The sequence below is a fragment of the Ips typographus genome, linkage group LG1 (assembly GCF_016097725.1).
Source record: "Ips typographus isolate SLU linkage group LG1, UJ_Ityp_2.0, whole genome shotgun sequence".
NCBI classification, from domain to species: Eukaryota; Metazoa; Arthropoda; class Insecta; order Coleoptera; family Curculionidae; genus Ips; species Ips typographus.
In genome coordinates, this window is record NC_138422.1 from 25,822,568 (window position 1) to 25,836,228 (window position 13,661).

Consider the following 13,661-nt stretch of genomic DNA (forward strand, 5'->3'; position numbering starts at 1 on the left):
ACAACTGACAATAATTTTATTTTATTCAACAATACTCACACTTTTCACAACCAGAATATTTCTTAACTTTGTTCGAACATCCTGTATATCAAATTAGGCCAGTATGTTAAAGCAGACTAAAACTGAAACGTTTTACTCATCAAAATATATTTACACTTAAGTTTACAATAAAACATCTTTTAACTCAAATACACCAATTTTAATCCCAGAAAGGAACTTTATTGAAAGATCTTTTTAAGGAGTATTAACAGAACTATCAGGTCGTAACTGTTTTGTATGTACATCATTGTAGGCGATCGTAAATATACTCTTTTTGAGAGCCATTTCCGGTTTAGTGAGCACGATTCCACTATCTGCGTCTTCTTCCGGTCGTTTTTTTGGAAACTGGCATTCGAATCTGCGACATACAATAAAAGTGCATTCATCACAATGTCTTGAGTTTGTAGATACACTTTTTAAATAGTTTTTTTCAAACAATTTTAATTGAAAAGAATAAAAAAATACCTGTGTTCTGAATGTTGTAAAAGCGGATGTTCAGGGCCAAGATTAGACTTTTTGACACTGTCCGCTTTCTTTCCAGAGCTGGACACTGTTTCTTTATACAGTCTGGACTCTACCATTGGTTTTACTATCTTTTCTGGATCGAGCACCACTTCTGTGTTGCCTTTATCAAGAGGAGGTTTTTCAAGTTTTTCGTTTACTGGTTTCTGCTTCTTAGTGTACCACTCCATATACCTAGTAATTATTATTTGTTACTTACCAAAAGGAAACTTTCTGATCATTTGTTTTAACAAAACTCACCTAGACACCCTTCTAGGTTCTGACTTCTTCTCTCCTTTTTTACCCTCAGCTCCTCTGGCGCTGCCCAAATCAATTTGGCTTTGACTCTTTTTAACGCTGCCTTTTTGAGACACTTTAGAAGATTTCTGAGCACTCATCATTCTTAAATCAGATTCGGAACTGTAGCGTTGCTTAACTCGGCCTGAGTCAGTGCTGAGCCTTCGACGTCCTCTAGGGCTTCGGTATGGCGGTTCTGAGCTTTGCTTTCGACGATCTAGTGACTCAGAAGCTCTGGACTTAAATGCTTCAGAAGATTGCGTTTGTTGCCTACCATAAAGTATTCAATTATTGTGAGTGGCATTCTCAAAAGTGTAATTTTTTGTCGCAAACCTGCTATAACTTGAGGTTTCTATGGTTTGTTCAGAACGAGGACTAATGTCCTCCAGACTGTCTTCTGAGTATTCGTCATCTGAGTATCGAGGGTCATCACGGGATTTCTGATAGCTGTTGTCACTGTCTTCGCTCTGATCCAAAGAAGCGGAGATTTCCTTTAAAACTTCTCGTCTCAAAGCGGATCTGAAAGAATAATTTTTCTTATGTTTACTTTACTAAATTAAGAAAAACTTACTTGGATTTGGGCGGTTTTGGTTTTGATTTTTTTCTTTGGGAAGTTTCGCTATTGGCTCTGCGCTGGCGCAGTTGGCTTGTGCGCGTTTGTTTGATTTTAGGGGCGGCATTAGTAAAAGCGTCCACCCCTTGATCGATGCTGGTTTGTTTGTGTGAGGTTTCGTATTTGTCCACCACTTCCACCTCACTTTCTTCTACAATCAGCAGAACATTTTGTAAATTTTACTTAATTTACAAATTCTCACCTAAAATGGGCGTTCTGATCTTCCTAGGTTTAATTATTCTGTGCCGACGTTTCGCCCTTGCCTTAATAATGGCAATTTCCTCATCAGACCCATCGTCACTCAGCTCCCAATCAGACTGAACCCGTCTTCTTGGGGGTCTTAAGTATTGAGGCTCAGTCTGAGTGCTCATGTCCTGATCAGTCTGAGTCCCTACGGACAGAATGTACGTTCCTGTTTTTTGAAGCTGAATTAAAAACCTTAAAATTAACGATTTTTCAAAGTACCTGCTGGGAGAGATTGGGTTTCCAGTTTTAGGTCACGTTCTTTGTCCAGGATCAATTGTCTTAGCAAAGCGTTTTGCTGTCTTAAAGATGCTTCAAGGAATTCTTGCTCTGTTTGAAGCTTGCTGACTGCGTTGGGAAGTAAGACCTGTGCCCTTAAGCATAGAGAAAGTTAACCAAGAAGAGCAAGCTTTCTCTTTAATGGTCTTTCTATTTGTACATACAAAGTAAGGAAATACCTTGAAGCTTCTGCTTGTTGTTGATCTATAAAGCGTCTCATTAAAATATCTTTGCCACTGTCCACTAGAAATGGTTGGCTTTGACTATGTTCTGCAAAAGGTCCGTTTAGATGCTGGGGGTCAGACCCAGCTCTATTAATTTTTAAAAATGTATTACGTGGTTCTCTGGAAGAACAACCTATAGTACCTAGTCACTAGTCTTAAAATATCAGCATTCCCTTCACGGTAGTACAAATGCTCTCTAGCAGCTTCTTGGGGATGGTAGTAGGTATGTTGGAATCGTTGCTGTCTAAAACCAAAAAATGATGAGTACTAGAAATACGAAGATTTGTTAGGATTACTGTAATACTGGCTGTCTGATGCCACCCCGATCAGATCCACGTTCCATCTCGTGTCTTCTGAGGGAGTCGATTTCAGCGTCTAAAACCGGCACCGCCTCTTTTTCAGCGCTCCAAGCCTCTTTTCTTCCAAACCATTCAGCAACTTGAACTGATTTTGTTTCTCGACCATGTCCTGAACCTAATTCAGATAAAACTGGATGAATATTGAGGTTTAATAATGATTATTTGATCAAAAAACTCATATTGAATGAAACTAACCTTTAACAACCAATTTCTCCACAACATCCGAGCTTCTAACTCGTTTCCTCTTTGGAGGAATATACAATGGACAGGGCCGACATATACAGCACAGAATCAATATAATAGCAGTCAAAATGGCCAAAACTATAAACAAAATTAGTAACCACAGCAAATCACCACTAGAACTTTGCTTGATAGTTGTTTGTTCTTTTTCTTTGATGATGGTATTTTGTTGATTCTCCCTGTTTATAGTTTGCTGTTGCTGATTTTGATCGTCGAGCAGTTGCTGAATTCTGTTAATGTCCACCACTGAGTCTTTGGTGTAATGTACTGTTGCCACGACTACGCTCCTAAATATTACAATAAATAATTCTCTTACCAACGCCAGGTTTTAGTTTCACTTACTTGTCGCCATTTTGATCTCTCGTGACGTAAGTGGCCCCAGGTTCATAACCTGTATAAGGTCTAATTTCTTCCACTACAACTCTGCCACCAGTCAATTCACTTAACGTTTTCTCTGTATTATGTTTGTTTGGGTACTTTTCTGGTACTATAAACAGCATTTTGCGCGTCTTTGACTCTGGAGGATATACTCTTATCTGAAACTTGATATCACCAAACAACCTTACCAAAAAATATGTATCAACATACCTCGGCATCACTAGATAATCTAGGAACTCCATTGTCGTAAGCTCTCACTTTAAGACTGACTAAATCGTCTGGTTCCCATTGTTTCTTCAGTAAAAGCTCTCCAGTGTCTTCATTGAGAAATAAGTCCTCATTAGGTGTGAGTAACTGATACTTAACCTCATTATTCGGAGGGAGGACGTCAGAGTCGAAAGCCTTAATAAAAGCTTGGGTGGTAAAACTGATTCTATCGATATTCAGAATGAATTCGTAGACATCCTTGTCGAATTGGGGTGCGTTGTCGTTGATATCCAAGACCGCAATCAACACCTCTGCTGATGCAGTCAACCCTTTTCCGTTTTCGTCTGCAGCTCGAACTTCCAATTGGATTTGAGGACGAGTTTCTGCATCCAGTCCCAAAGAGTTAGCGACAGTGATCAACCCAGTTTCTTGATCCAAACTTTACAAAAAAATCGTAATGCTATTGCAGTTGTTTAATAAAAACTCACCTAAAAAGTTCACTCCCAGCTCCTACCAAATCCAGGTACTTGACTTTACTGCCAGGTTCTTTATAGACATCCGCAGCCTCCACCACCAAAACAGTGGTACCAACGTTAGCATGTTCAGGTACCGTGCCAGTAAATTGGCTTTTTACAAACTGAGGAGGGTTGTCGTTTACATCAATCAAAAAAACGTTAAGTTTCGCCCTCGCTGTGTAATTTCCTTTCCCTAGTTCTTTGGCGACGATATAGCACTCCACCTGGTGCCTAGCTTCATAGTCGAGCAACCGATTATCGTGCACTATAACCCTGAACTCGGCAAAGCCTTCCACAACACTAGGAATAATCTCAAAGGTTCCATTGTTCTTCGTGAGCTCTAAGGTGATGACGTCTCCAGGTTCGGTGGTGATTTCAGCCTGGTGCAACTCTAATATGGTTCCAATGGGGGCGTTCTCTTCAAGAAGGGCATGGTACTCCATGGATCCAAATATTGGAGTACCTGATGTCTTACCTTTTTTTGTAATAGAAAAGTCATTAAAAGAAGATAATATTAGTATAATTAATATTAGTTTCTAATCACTCAAAAGTAAAAACGTTTCCCAATACCCAGTATAATGCTCGTTTATTCCCAGATAAATTCTGCTTACCTGGAGGAATTAAAGCTAGCTGAACTGTGCTGGATTGTGAAGGTGCTTCTTGTGAATTTTGCCGTACCTCTTCGGCTGTTACTTTCAAGAGGATCGGTTGACCCTGGGTGGAAAGCGACAGGGTGTTTAAAACAGGAACAGCTAGTTTTAAGTCACCTGTAATAAAATTGCTTGTAAGTTTAGAAACATGTGAGTATCAGGGACTGTTTTTTTAGAGAACACTCAGGCTAATTACGGTTATACGCTACAAATTTCAGAGTAAGAGTAAGTACAGGGTGGTCCAGTTTTAAATGTCAATAATTCACCATTCTATAGCCCATTAAAAAATAAGTTAACATACATATTATGTCATTTTCCTGAAAAATGCTTCCCAAGAAAAATGCAGTCCACAAATGTTCAGTTTAAAAAGTCAGTTTCTTGTCATAACTGTCAGACCGCTGGAGCAATTTTAATCAAATTTAGAACAAATACATATAAAATTAATACTTCCATTAATCGAAACTGTCCAGTGGTGTAAATACAAAAAGTTGGTTTTCATTTTTCTGCCTTATATTCTATGTCACTGGAGATTTTTCCAAATTTTCCGTTTTTTTTTACTTTTTCAATTTGACAAAATAAGTATCTATTACAAAACTTTGATTTGAAGTTTTGTTTACGAAAAAATTGAGTAATTACGTTCAAAGACCCAAAACCAACACAACCCAACATAAAAATTGTCTTGAAAACGGTGAAAATTGACTTAAGAAGCTTAAAAAATGTCTTTGTAGCCAGTTTTCACAGTTTCCAGACAAATTGAAAGACTTTAGTTTTGAAAATTGACTTAGAAACCAGTAAATTTACTTTGGAACTGTGAAAATTTACTTGAGAGGCTTAAAAACTGTCTTTGTAGTCAGATAAGTTGAAGTTTTTCAACTTATCTGAAAACTGACTTGTAGCCATGAAAAACTACTTTATCTAAAATTTTTTTTTACAACAAATTCACACATTTCAACCTTGAAAATTGACATGGACACCAAGAAGTGACTCTGAACTAATGGAAAGTGACATCAAAAGCTTAAATTTTGCAATTGAAGTAAGTTTTTGATATAGCAGACTTAAAAAACTATTTTTACATTTTTCGTAGGCTTAAATATGCCATTTCATGCTTTGTCAGTATTAATTTGACTTCTAGACGCTTCACTGCTTTAAGACTGAAAAAATCGAATTTTGAACTATTTTTTATAGTAAAAGTTAAGTTTCAGACTCTTCATTGATGAAAGTAAACAATTTTGGCATTAAATGCTACGATATTAGTCTAAAATTTTTAGAATAAAATTAGTCTGACTGTCTAACAGTTGTAGCAAAAAAAAGATTTTCAAAACTGAATTTTGGTGGTCTGTGTTTTCCTTAGGAAGCGTTCTTCAGGAAAATGACATAATGCGTGTCAACTTATTTTTTGATTATTTATCGATTGGTGAATTATTGACATTTAAAACTGGACCACCCTGTATAGAACCCTGACATAGAGAAAAGATTTAGAGTTAGCCTTTAGGAATAGCTGAGCAGGAAACATCCCAGAACAAAAAATTGTCATTTTCAAAAGCGTTTACCATTAATAGGTTGCATAATATTAAACACTAAAAGGATTTTTCTCCAGGGAAAATTTAAATACCAAACAAACTTGTTAAAAAATCGTCTTGTAAAAGGACCCAAGAAACTTTTGAAGATATTTAATAGAAATGGAATTAAACAGCCAGATGGGGACCTAGAATAGCCGAAGGAGAGAGCAATGTAGTTAATTTAAACGCACTCATTAACAAAGAAATTAAGTAATAAAAAGACTTTCAAAGTTTTTACTTAAAATGCTTTTCATAATCTGAATCTAGGCCATCATCAAGCGTTTTGCATTTCCAATAGCAATTTTCTGCTTCCGTTTGCAGCTTTTGCGATTAAAGGTACTCAATATGAGAAGAGTGAAAGCTTTGCGTGCTTCCCCTTTCCTTCAGAAATGAAATTCAAAATCGAAATGGCAAAAGTGCAAAAATGGAAAGTGTGTGCGTGCCACGTCGACCCCAATCCCTTATGTCCGGTCATAAACATTTTTTGCTACCCACTTTACACATCCAATTAGAAAAATCAAGGACTGTTTTAATATTTAATAACTTTACGTGCAATTAGTAAACCAAGGCCTCACATATTAGAGGAGACCAAAATTTTCCAGTTGTAGCATAGTTTCGTGCCCGATAACCTATTACGAGTTTCCGGACGTGCGGAAATTCTGACTGCATATTTATTTTATATGGAAATTCTGTTCGTACAAAAGGAAACTCTTTTGTTTGGCAAGGCTGGACGTGTATGACTCATATATGAGAAATAATTCCTTAAAGTAATTGCGAAAGAAATTCGAGGACGCGGTATGCGAGGATTTCGTGTTTGTGGATAGTTAATAGTTTAATGAAGCTTGGCAAGTTGGTGTTTGATTAAGTTTGAAGAGTATTTTTGAATATCCCACACAGAGTGTATGAACGTTTTATGTTCACACTAATTTCTGCCAAAATAGGTAATAACATGATACTACCTGCTTACAACTTACCAGTTTGTTCATCTATCTGAAACATTGAACTGGTAGGATCCTCAGGATCTAGAGAATACCTAATAGGTCTAGGTTGTCCACGGTCACCATCTTCAGCGTGCACTCTGCAAACCATCCAAAATGTAAACGATTTTAAAACTTTAATTGTAAAGAACTGTACCTTACCTTAAGATGGTATCCCCCACTTCAAGAGTGTGACTCAAAGTGGTGGTCGGTGGAGCAATCGTAAAAACTGGAGGGGTGTCCTGTTCGTCTATTACCGCTACTAATAAAGGCCAACCAGCAATATTTCTGGTGTCCTCATTGATATTGGTCCAAGGATCCTTTAGAAAAAGCTTATTAACTTTGCAAGTACTTTAAAATTTGAAAGTAGTACATTAGCTAGAATAGTTAAATGGTGTACTGCTTTGGTCTCATAGTCCAAAGGGGCTAATAGTACGATAGTACCTTGTGCATCTTTTTCGTTAATTAACTTCTGGTGAATACCAAACTGGACAGTACCATACAGTTCAATGTAAACTGCCTTCATTTTGTGAGGGTTTCCTTTGGCTATTAGCGTTCCTACAAAACATTTTTAAATTTTATTTATTTAGTTCAGATATTTTTAAGTGCAGATTATTATCTGCATCAACCAGCTGTAACTTTATGTAGATCCTATAACAAGTGCTCAAAATATGTCATACATTTTGTGGGTTACAATGGAAAACAAATTTGAAACTTTAACTATTTCTTTGAGTTCTAAGCATTTTTACTTCAAATTCACGTTAGGAACTAAGCTTACTTTCACAAGGTAAATTCAACCTCCTCAACCTACTACCCAATGACACCACTTTCCAGGAAACCCCTTATGTTCTAATCTTCCACTTCTTCCAACAGGGGGGAAAGATGATTTAGTATTTTCCTCCCAATATTAAAAGTAGTTCAACTTACTTCATTCTCTCTTGTTTTCAGTTTCACTTTCTTTCTCTCTTCTTTGTTGTATTTTATCAGTATTTCTCACTCCAGGTTGTTCTGTTATCTCTTGCATCCCTCCTAATAAACGTATTTCATCACTTTTTTATCTTTCATTTCATCCCGTTTACGATTCCAGATTTTATATTTCTTAATACCAGCTTATTTTGCCAAACAAATTTTTCACTCTTTTAACCAACGGATGCATACGAACATAGCCCCTCTTTTCGTTTTTCTCTCTTTTTAACCCCATAGCAGAAGTGCCTCAGCAATTAAACTATATCCCTTACCACGTCATCAAAAATTCTATTTCTACCTCCTTTCTGCATTTTCACTTCCCTTCCATTATCTCCCACACGTATTCATTCAATAATTGCCTGCTCCCATCCTCATCTATCTCATCTAGAGTATTATTCCATAACTTCCATCCTAAGATAAGACTATTTTCTTCTCTCGCTGCATTTTTTGAAGGAACAAAGCTTCTTCTCCGAGGCTTCTAGATGTTTTATTATCCATCAGTCGTTCTTACTCATATTTCACTCTCACATAAACATCTGCTTATTTCATTCTCATAAATAATTACAAAAGAAACGTTAAAACTAATATTGTATAAAGCAAAATCCAAAAATATTATATCTGGCAACTCACCTAGTTCCCTGTTTCTTCGAGCACCTTCTGAAATCGTCAGAATAGTGGGAGCCCCTGGAAAAATCTTCTCCGTAGGTGTGGTGGCGTTGGTGGCCTGAAAGGAGCAATTCATCACTCCAACTTGTCCTCTCTGATTGCGAACCTCAACTTTGAAATCGTAGAATCGTCCGGGTTCAAGTTTTTTCTTCAAAATCAAATTGGCTTGACACACCTAAATTTGTCTGTGTTTATACCTATACATATAGCAAAAATCAAAGCAAATTAAGATGACGTGACAAATTTGAGTCGTCATTCTAATTTACTTTCATTATCTATATAGGCTACTTACAGAATTGAACCTGGTGCAATTCAAAGCTTCTACAGCCACTGCGGAAGAATCTTTCAGGTCAAAAGTGAGAGGATAATCGAAAGCGGTGTCAGACGCTCTCAGTCTGTAAATCACCGAGCCTACAGCCGCGTCAGCCGGGATTAACACCTCGTTCATTAAGGCTGTAGAGTCGAAAACTAGAATGGCTGAAACTACTGCAATTTTTAACACAAAATTATCCAAATTGTTATTAGCTACCTGTAATAGGACCACAACAGCACACGACTGCAAAGAAGCTCATGGCAGACTGAAAACTTGGATAGCATGCCGAAAAAGCTGAGAAGGGAAATTAAAACTTGTCAGTTTCGTTTTTAACGCGAATGATTGTTATTACGTGACTGAAAGTTTCGAGTTTCGCCTTGAAAGTTTGCAGCACAACGGCAATTTTCTTGTCTGTCTATTTACTATAAAAACCATATACAGGGTGTTTGAGACAAAATAGTTTTAAAATACCGTGTAACATCCAAGTTGCGTGCAAGAGATTGTTTTAGGCTATGCCAACCTTTCTATACGGTTCAAGAACCCCTTTCACGTGTTAAGGGATTTTTTTGTCAATACTCTCACCCCAATACATAATTAACATAAGGAACAAGACGTTAAAACCGGTCTAATTATATTTTGTTTATTTTATGATCTGTTTCTCGATTGCGTGACCCGACGGGGTTTAATGAAAATTTCTCCGATTAAGTGCCAAATTTTGGTTTTATTACAATGTTACAAGGAACTCGATGTATATGGTTTCTAAATGAAAGTAATATTATAGAAATAAAACGTTAAATTTTAAATCAAATTAGAGCATAAGGGTTATTGATTCATTCAGAACTGAATCCACGGGAAAAGATGTAGTGCCTCATGGGCAAATTAATGCACAAAGTGGACATTTTAATATTAAAAAATACCAATCAATCAATAGATCAATTGCTTATGTAATACAAATATTATGCAAAAGAATGGATGGAGGTATAATGATAAATCTCAGCACAGTGGGAAGGTGCAATAGAAGGTAGGATAACTGCAGATCGAGTCCTTTCGGAGATTTCGAAGACAAAACCAAAATTTTCAAAATTAGTTTTTATTTTTTTTTTGCTAAATTTGTCTGATGAGATAACTGAAAATAAATGACACTTTGACGTTGCCACATTTCCGCTTCTACAATGTGGAAGTATCATATTTGATATCCAACGTTTCGATTTTTAGTTACCATCAACAACTTTTAACTTTTTTGCTAAATTTGTCTGATGAGATAACTGAAAATAAATGACACTTTGACGTTGCCACATTTCCGCTTCTACAATGTGGAAGTATCATATTTGATATCCAACGTTTCGATTTTTAGTTACCATCAACAACTTTTAACTTTCTTATGGGCGCAATACTAGAATTTAAATCTGAAATTTTTGCCTGATTACCATGATATACCACATGTTATGATTCAGTCTTGCAATTTCGTAATAATAACGAAAACTATGTGTTTACAAAGAGCAAAATTTTAAAAAAGTAGAAATCTAATATGGCGACCCCAAAACAAAAACCTATAAAAGCTAATGATGGTTGCCAAAATCTGAAACTTTTTATTTGATTTATGATAATGCTACGTTGTAGAGAAGGAAGTATGGCATGGTATAATGTCATTTATTTTGAGTTATCTCATCAAGTAAATCAGGAAAGACTCAGAAGACTGTCATAAACAACATAAATGGATTAGAAACTTAGAACGGACTCCATGACAGTGTCACATTCTAATTGAAAATGGCAATGTCACGCAAATAAGTGTCAACTGACTTAACAGAGAATAATTGAGCTGTTATTTTTAAGGAACTCTTTATAAAAAAAACATAATTTTCATCACAAATTACAAACAGCGATTCAACCTGCCCATTGTCTGTTTATAAGATAAAGACAGGGCAGAGTGAAGCATTTTTCTGCTATACCTGGAGAATGACAAATTTGCTGGACAAGTTCGTGTTCAAGGTTTTAAACAACGTCTTAAACGTAGAAAACGCAATTTTTTCACGCATTATTGCATTTAATCAAAAGGATTTTTGCAACACAACCTTAAAATCAGATTTTCAATTAGTTAAAGCAAACCCATTCTCATAATAGTGTTGATGGAAATAGCTTATCACCTGCATCTATTATTTTTCCACGTGCAAGACAGCTTGACAGGTTTCTCAAATATGCCTGGAAGCGGTAATAAATAGTAATTTTTCAATTTTACAACAAAGACTCTATTTTAGTTTCTTTAAGTTTTTAAAGACATTTAATTGCATATAGTGCTAAAAGTGTGGCACGTAAAAATAACTACACAAATACCACTCAATTAAAAATAAAATTAATAAAATAGTATCTGATTTGTAAGAGCTATTATTATCACGTTATATTACTTACGAGTATAACACCTATAATATAGTAGACAAGCCTGTCTATTCTTTCTGTTGGTCTATTCAAAATTAGTGAATAACAAGCACAGTCTAAGAAAAATATTAATTTCAAAGATATTTAGAAAAACCCTATAAATCATAACTTTTAAGTATATGACGCTCATTTTTTCACAACTGTACCAAATCTTACCTTCTTTCCGCGGTTTCATTTTCATCACCTTCACACTTTTTAGATCACAATCAAAATGTAAATCACCTAGTCATCGTAGGGGTGACAAAAAAAATCTCAGCAACCATCACAAGTTAAACGGCAATAACCCATTCACGAAAACCGGTCCCTAAGGGCTTGAACTCGCACCTTTTCAAATTGTATATACACACGTACAGAGGAGCCCTTAGGATGGCGTGCTTGTGGAAGAATGGGGTGGTCAGATATGGTCAGTCCGGTCGCTAAGAAACTCATAGACACGCGATTTATACACAGGGTGGAAATCGATTGTTTCGGAGAAAAATAAGTGGAGCGCTTAAGGGTCATTTACATAATCAAACTCACCAAATTAAGATAATTAGTGCATTAGAGAAAAAACCGTGATAGGTGATACAAACATAAGTTCTTGTACAACTTTATTATTTACGTTAGTCCCTACACTTTGCCTGGATCACCAAGCAATCATTGAGAAAATCTTGCTGAACAGCCTGGCCATCAGAACGTAAACCGGCATGAAAATCAAGCCAAAAATCAAGAAAACGATGAAAACAATGATGGTGAGCTCCCCAAATAATATCACTGATTTGATGGCTCTGTCTTTGTTGTCCTCGGTCCTTACAATGTCTATCGCTTTATCCAGAAGGAAACGGACAAAATAAATCAATCCTTCAACTAAGGGCATCAAGTTCCACAACATTACCAAAATTGTAATGGCAGCGGTGTAGGCTTGGGTGCACAATGACGTCACCAATGTTAAAAATGTTATTTCCCTAAAAAACTAGAGTAAACCTCAAGCTTTTAAGCAGTACCACCTAAGTACTCATTTCTTGGTACTCCTCTAGTTTCTTGATAGTCCACTACGGGTTCCCGAAGAGTTTGCAGGGTGCTAAGTAGTCCAGATTTAGTGAATTTGAACCCCATAGGTTTGGGGGTACTAGTTTCGGACATTACTAGAGGGTTGTTTGCAGTTTGACCAACGAAATCAGAAGATTTAGAGAAAGGTCTGTAGTCTTTGCAGCCTGAAACACCCACTGATTGGTCGTTAACGTCTGAAATATGTTTGGATTAACAATTTTGTTGTTTTGTTGTAGTCTTAATTAATAAAACCTGCTAAAAACGAAGTGGTAGGAATGGAATCTAGAGGTGGTAGGGAGGACTTTTGGATGATATGCGTTTCTTTAGGGATGGGAAAAGTACTGGGGACAATAACACCTGAAACTCAACAGTTATTAAATAATAATTTATAATTTAACATCCCTTTTCTTACGGTCAGTTTCATAATTTTTAGACTTATGATACCCACTTTTTAATCTCTGAAATCAAATGTTACTCACCCCCAATATTTTGATGACCAGCTATCAAGTTTTGGTTTAGCGCACGTTTAGCTCTGCACTGTTCTTCAAATTTTCTTTTGGCTGCACAATCTGCTCGCAAATGTTCAATTAAAGTCTGAAAGAAATACGGGAAAAGCTTGTGCCTACCGGTTTTTTTCATTGCTGGTAGAAGTCATTCCAGAATAGAAGCGGATGTACGTTCTACACAATTTTTTTTCAGTTGAACAAAAGGCAAAAAAATTATGAAATTGACAACAAACGTCTGTCAGTGGACTCCTGGTAATTGACATGTTGATGATCAGGTAAAAACTAACAGTGTCAAATTGTGTTTAGTGTTGGTTGGTTTGAAGAAAATGTTTTCAAGTTCTTGTTCTGTGATTCCATAATACAAAATGACTAGATTTTTGCTATTTTGTTTCGTTAGATATTTTAATGTTTTAACCCATCATACTGAAACACCTATACGTTTATTTTTATCTCAATCTTTTTTGTAAAAGGTCAAAGTACCTGCATTAAGATTTAATTAGTTATGTATTATTAATAAGTACTTTCAAAGATATTCGACATGCTATTGGGTAATTTAGAAAACCTCTGTCATTACCATTACCTTCAAATCATAAAATTATCAATTATTACCTTCTTTTCTGAGAAGTCAGTAAATCTTTACTCCAACTAAATGTTCCTAGTTTGTATA

General features: G+C 36.1%; 2 protein-coding genes across 3 annotated transcripts; both read right to left on the reverse strand.

The window, feature by feature from the left end:
* Positions 1-117: 117 nt before the first annotated feature.
* Positions 118-11,853, reverse strand: Cad86C (Cadherin 86C). Of its 2 annotated transcripts, none has more exons than XM_081986937.1 (22): positions 11,616-11,853; positions 9,243-9,320; positions 9,006-9,196; positions 8,678-8,888; positions 7,455-7,639; positions 7,244-7,401; positions 7,079-7,182; positions 4,507-4,662; positions 3,869-4,370; positions 3,384-3,819; positions 3,138-3,331; positions 2,751-3,082; positions 2,493-2,670; positions 2,339-2,440; positions 2,152-2,283; positions 1,916-2,067; positions 1,653-1,862; positions 1,409-1,601; positions 1,171-1,356; positions 802-1,107; positions 505-735; positions 118-397 (listed from the first exon to the last, which is right to left on the reverse strand). In XM_081986937.1, the coding sequence occupies exons 1-22, from the start codon at positions 11,638-11,640 to the stop codon at positions 235-237; spliced, it is 4,425 nt and encodes a 1,474-aa protein (XP_081843063.1). In that variant the 5' UTR covers positions 11,641-11,853; the 3' UTR covers positions 118-234. The 2 variants fall into 2 exon arrangements, with proteins under 2 accessions (XP_081843063.1, XP_081843105.1); XM_081986979.1 differs by having other exon boundaries at positions 1,653-1,841; positions 11,616-11,852.
* A 181-nt stretch (positions 11,854-12,034) lies between these two features.
* Positions 12,035-13,273, reverse strand: LOC145734161 (uncharacterized). The gene is made up of 5 exons (XM_081987371.1): positions 13,115-13,273; positions 12,968-13,057; positions 12,741-12,845; positions 12,454-12,682; positions 12,035-12,403 (listed from the first exon to the last, which is right to left on the reverse strand). The coding sequence occupies exons 1-5, from the start codon at positions 13,125-13,127 to the stop codon at positions 12,085-12,087; spliced, it is 756 nt and encodes a 251-aa protein (XP_081843497.1). The 5' UTR covers positions 13,128-13,273; the 3' UTR covers positions 12,035-12,084.
* Between the last annotated feature and the right edge of the window lie 388 nt (positions 13,274-13,661).

Bases quoted from the DNA above. Each gene is read 5' to 3' on its own strand.
- Cad86C (XM_081986937.1), bottom strand. From the start codon at position 11,640: ATGAAAATGAAACCGCGGAAAGAAG. The intron at 4,371-4,506 runs GTAAGCAGAATT...TTACAAAAAAAG, and splicing joins GCTAGCTTTAATTCCTCCAG to GTAAGACATCAGGTACTCCA. The intron at 2,284-2,338 runs GTACTATAGGTT...AAAAATTAATAG, and splicing joins ATTTTAAGACTAGTGACTAG to AGCTGGGTCTGACCCCCAGC.
- LOC145734161 (XM_081987371.1), bottom strand. The intron at 12,683-12,740 runs GTTTTATTAATT...AACATATTTCAG, and splicing joins TACCACTTCGTTTTTAGCAG to ACGTTAACGACCAATCAGTG. The intron at 12,404-12,453 runs GTACTTAGGTGG...CTAGTTTTTTAG, and splicing joins AGAGGAGTACCAAGAAATGA to GGAAATAACATTTTTAACAT.